General features: G+C 44.2%; 1 protein-coding gene across 2 annotated transcripts; it reads left to right on the plus strand.

Annotated features, from left to right (window-relative positions):
• Positions 1–2,891, plus strand: LOC123091418 (fructose-bisphosphate aldolase, chloroplastic). 2 transcript variants are annotated; one of them, XM_044512923.1, is made up of 6 exons: positions 1–206; positions 960–1,229; positions 1,492–1,601; positions 1,682–1,772; positions 1,872–2,141; positions 2,319–2,891. In XM_044512923.1, exons 1-6 carry the CDS (start codon positions 60–62, stop codon positions 2,595–2,597), a joined length of 1,167 nt encoding a protein of 388 aa, XP_044368858.1. In that variant the 5' UTR covers positions 1–59; the 3' UTR covers positions 2,598–2,891. The 2 variants fall into 2 exon arrangements, with proteins under 2 accessions (XP_044368858.1, XP_044368859.1); XM_044512924.1 differs by having other exon boundaries at positions 1,872–2,145; positions 2,319–2,838.
• Positions 2,892–3,833: the final 942 nt, after the last annotated feature.

Genomic DNA, 3,833 nt, shown 5'->3' on the forward strand with positions numbered 1-3,833 from the left:
GCAATTGCAAGGTGTGTCGAAGAAGAGGGTAGCACCTGATCTGCTTGCCTCCAGAAACAATGGCGTCTGCTGCTCTCCTCAAATCGTCTTTCCTTCCCAAGAAGGCCGAATGGGGTGCCACGCGCCAGGCCGCCGCCGCCAAGCCGGTGACCGTCTCCATGGTTGTCCGTGCCAGCGCGTACGCCGATGAGCTTGTCAAAACCGCGGTATGCTTTCTTAACACCAACAGTATAATTCTTCAATTTTGCCATGCATATGCGTGTATTAGTTTGATGGGCAGTAACTTCTGGGTAGGATCCTCTTTACATCAATGGGAAGGGGAGATCTGGATGTGTTGTCAATACAGAAACTACCACTGATAAGGAGATAACTCAAGTGTATAATGTATTCTTATTAGGATGAACAGTTACCCTAGTGACGTTTATCATAATCCAGCAGACGTAAGACCAATGTTTTGTCAGGCAGAGGAAAATTATTTGGCTGCTTTTGATCATACCAAAACCACTAGTCTGAATCAAAATTCATAACATATGTTTTCTATATTGCATTGGTACAGTAATTCATGATGCATAACTTTTTTATCTTCGTCGCTGCAAGCTCATGTTGTGTTGTACCAAAAAAGAGCTTTGAAACAACAAACATAAACGTGATATCTTTCTGGATTAGACATCTGCAGTAAGACATGACGCAGGTTAATCACACTATCTGTAATGATAAGGCAGGATGCATCATGGTGCACAGAAATTAAACAACTCGCATTCCAGTGATATCATTGTTTGAATCCATGTGTCCTGCTTAAGCTCCGCAATCCATCTGAAAGTTTATAGTTGTTTTTAAACTTTAAATCTTCGATAGCATAAATCATCAACTTTACAACAGTAAAATTCCTACCAAACGAGTAAAGCTTTCATTTCAAGTTATGGTTCAGAAGATCTCAAGCTTTATTGTTCCTGCTGCAGAAAACTATCGCATCGCCAGGAAGGGGTATCCTTGCCATGGATGAGTCGAATGCCACTTGTGGCAAGAGACTTGCATCGATTGGCCTTGAGAACACTGAGGCTAACCGCCAGGCTTACCGGACCCTCCTTGTCACTCCACCAGGCTTGGGAAACTACATCTCTGGTGCTATCCTCTTTGAGGAGACCCTCTACCAGTCGACTGTTGATGGCAAGAAGATTGTTGACATCCTTGTCGAGCAGGGAATCGTTCCCGGTATCAAGGTTGACAAGGTAGGCTGTCCACTGATTCCACTCCAAATTGGCACATGCATTCCCTTCTTAGAGTTTTTTTTAATTAAAACAATTCTAAACTAAAGATCCAAACTGCTACTATTACTAATGCATCAGAACAATCATATGTGCTCTTGTTGATGAACCACATGGCATGATTCTTCATGTGAGTAGCTATACATTAAAAGCAAAAGCAGATGATCCCGGGTTTATTTCAAGCTCAGAAAACAAAACATTCTTCTAAACTGGTGCTCATTCTCAGGGTCTTGTGCCACTTGTTGGTTCCAACGATGAGTCATGGTGCCAAGGTCTAGATGGCCTTGCCTCCCGTGAAGCAGCATACTACCAGCAAGGCGCCCGCTTCGCCAAGTGGTTAGATATTTGCTCCTACAACTACAAGGACAGTTTACCTTCCATTAAGTCACCCTAGCTGACATGAAGTTCTCTTGCAGGCGCACTGTTGTCAGCATTCCTAACGGCCCATCTGAGCTTGCTGTCAAGGAAGCTGCCTGGGGTCTTGCCCGTTACGCGGCCATCTCACAGGTATTGTTCCCATTTCCTAACAGTCCAGACTTCTAGAGCACAATGGTGAGGCACAGCATTCTAGTAGATATGTAAACCTCTTGTTTGTCGATGTTCTAGGACAATGGGCTGGTGCCGATTGTGGAGCCTGAGATCATGCTCGACGGTGAGCACGGCATCGAGAGGACCTTCGAGGTCGCACAGAAGGTGTGGGCGGAGACCTTCTACTATATGGCCCAGAACAACGTCATGTTTGAGGGCATCCTCTTGAAGCCAAGCATGGTGACCCCTGGTGCCGAGTGCAAGGACAGGGCCACCCCTGAGGAAGTAGCCAGCTACACCCTCAAGCTTCTCCAGAGAAGGATCCCCCCTTCCGTCCCCGGCATCATGGTGAGCAGAGCACCCTCCAAAACCTAAATGCACAATCATGAAGCATCTTGGTTTCTCATTGTTCAAGAATATAAGATGAACCAAAATGCAAAAATGGCAGTATGGCTTCAAACTCCAGAAATCACTATCTCTGCAGAAGCTCACATCCTATGTTGTTTCTTTTCTGTGGTGGTGCAGTTCTTGTCTGGTGGTCAGTCGGAGGTGGAGGCGACGCTGAACCTGAACGCGATGAACCAGGCGCCGAACCCATGGCACGTGTCCTTCTCCTACGCGCGGGCGCTGCAGAACACCTGCCTCAAGACGTGGGGCGGCCGGCCGGAGAACGTGGCCGCGGCACAGGAGGCGCTGCTGCTGCGCGCCAAGGCCAACTCCCTGGCGCAGCTCGGCAAGTACACCAGCGACGGCGAGGCCGCGGCCGCCAAAGAGAACATGTTCGTCAAGAACTACAGCTACTGATCCGTCGGCGAGCTATTCTATCTATGGAGGGAGAGTGCTAGTAGCGCCTTGAGCAGCTTGAGGGCACCTTAGCCAGCCAGCGTGTCGTCGTTGTTACAGGTCGAGACCAGCTCTGATGGAAGAGATGGACGGAGAGTATATACTGTGTTTTGCCACCCTAAGTAAACTACTTTGGAATGGTTTTACTGCTGTATCCGCATGATTTTTCTAGTGCATTGTTGCCTTTCGTTTGCCACCCTAAGTATGAACAATCTCAAGCGCCCCGTTGGGAACGAGGTATTTTTTCTGGGATTATATATTGTTCTGTTTCCTGGAACCACTGCAGATCCCACGTGAAATTCCTGTGTTCCAAACCGGCCAGTTTCTATTCGCAAGTTGTGACTTGTGAGAGCAACAACCGAAAATTGCTTTTGGAGCTCGGCCTCCATGAAGGCCGGTTTTTGAAAAGTTCAAAATTCCCAAAATTTAATATTTTTACATTTCAAAAAATTCTGAAAAAAATACAGACATACATGGAGGCATAACACACATGTGTGTAAATTTTCAGGACGAAATACGTTGAAATGAGGGCTGTGCAAAAAAGGCAAATTTATGGCCTTTTAACACATGATACTATTCATCCCAAAAGTCTATGAATTTGTTCTTTTTGTAGAGATCGCATCTCAAGTTATTTTATCCCAAAATTTTACACACATACACATCACATCCTTATATACTTGTACAATTTTTTTCATAACTTTTTGAAACCAAAAAAAAAATGAATTTTGATTTTTTTAAAAGAAAAAACCGGCCTCCATGGAGGCCGAGCTCCAAAATACTGTTCTCGAGCAACAACCGGCTATATAAAGTTGCCATATTACATATAGTCAACCTAATATAGGGATGGCAATGGGTACCCATTACTCGCGTACCCTGTGGGTAAAAACTCTATTATGATCATATAACCCATACCCACGTACCCATGTTCCCATATAAAATTCATATGAATTCAAAATTATCTCTACACTTTGTCATGAATTTGTGAACTCAAAATATATGATAATGTGATGATGTTTTGATGTGTTGTTGTTTACGAGAAAGTGATGTTGTTTATTAAATATGTTATTGTTTAAAAATGTGTGTTGTTGTTATAATCTATTGTTGTTTATAGATTATAATTATATGTTGTTTTTTATGACTATGAGTTGTTCAAACTGATGCTTTGCAAACATGGGTAATTTTACACGGGTACCCATC

The sequence above is a fragment of the Triticum aestivum genome, chromosome 4B (assembly GCF_018294505.1).
Source record: "Triticum aestivum cultivar Chinese Spring chromosome 4B, IWGSC CS RefSeq v2.1, whole genome shotgun sequence".
Classification (NCBI taxonomy): domain Eukaryota; kingdom Viridiplantae; phylum Streptophyta; class Magnoliopsida; order Poales; family Poaceae; genus Triticum; species Triticum aestivum.

Coding starts and splice junctions, on each gene's coding strand:
- LOC123091418 (XM_044512924.1), top strand. CDS start 60: ATGGCGTCTGCTGCTCTCCTCAAATCGTCTTTCCTTCCCAAGAAGGCC. Junction 207..959: donor ATGAGCTTGTCAAAACCGCG/GTATGCTTTCTT, acceptor TTCCTGCTGCAG/AAAACTATCGCATCGCCAGG. Junction 1,230..1,491: donor CCGGTATCAAGGTTGACAAG/GTAGGCTGTCCA, acceptor GCTCATTCTCAG/GGTCTTGTGCCACTTGTTGG.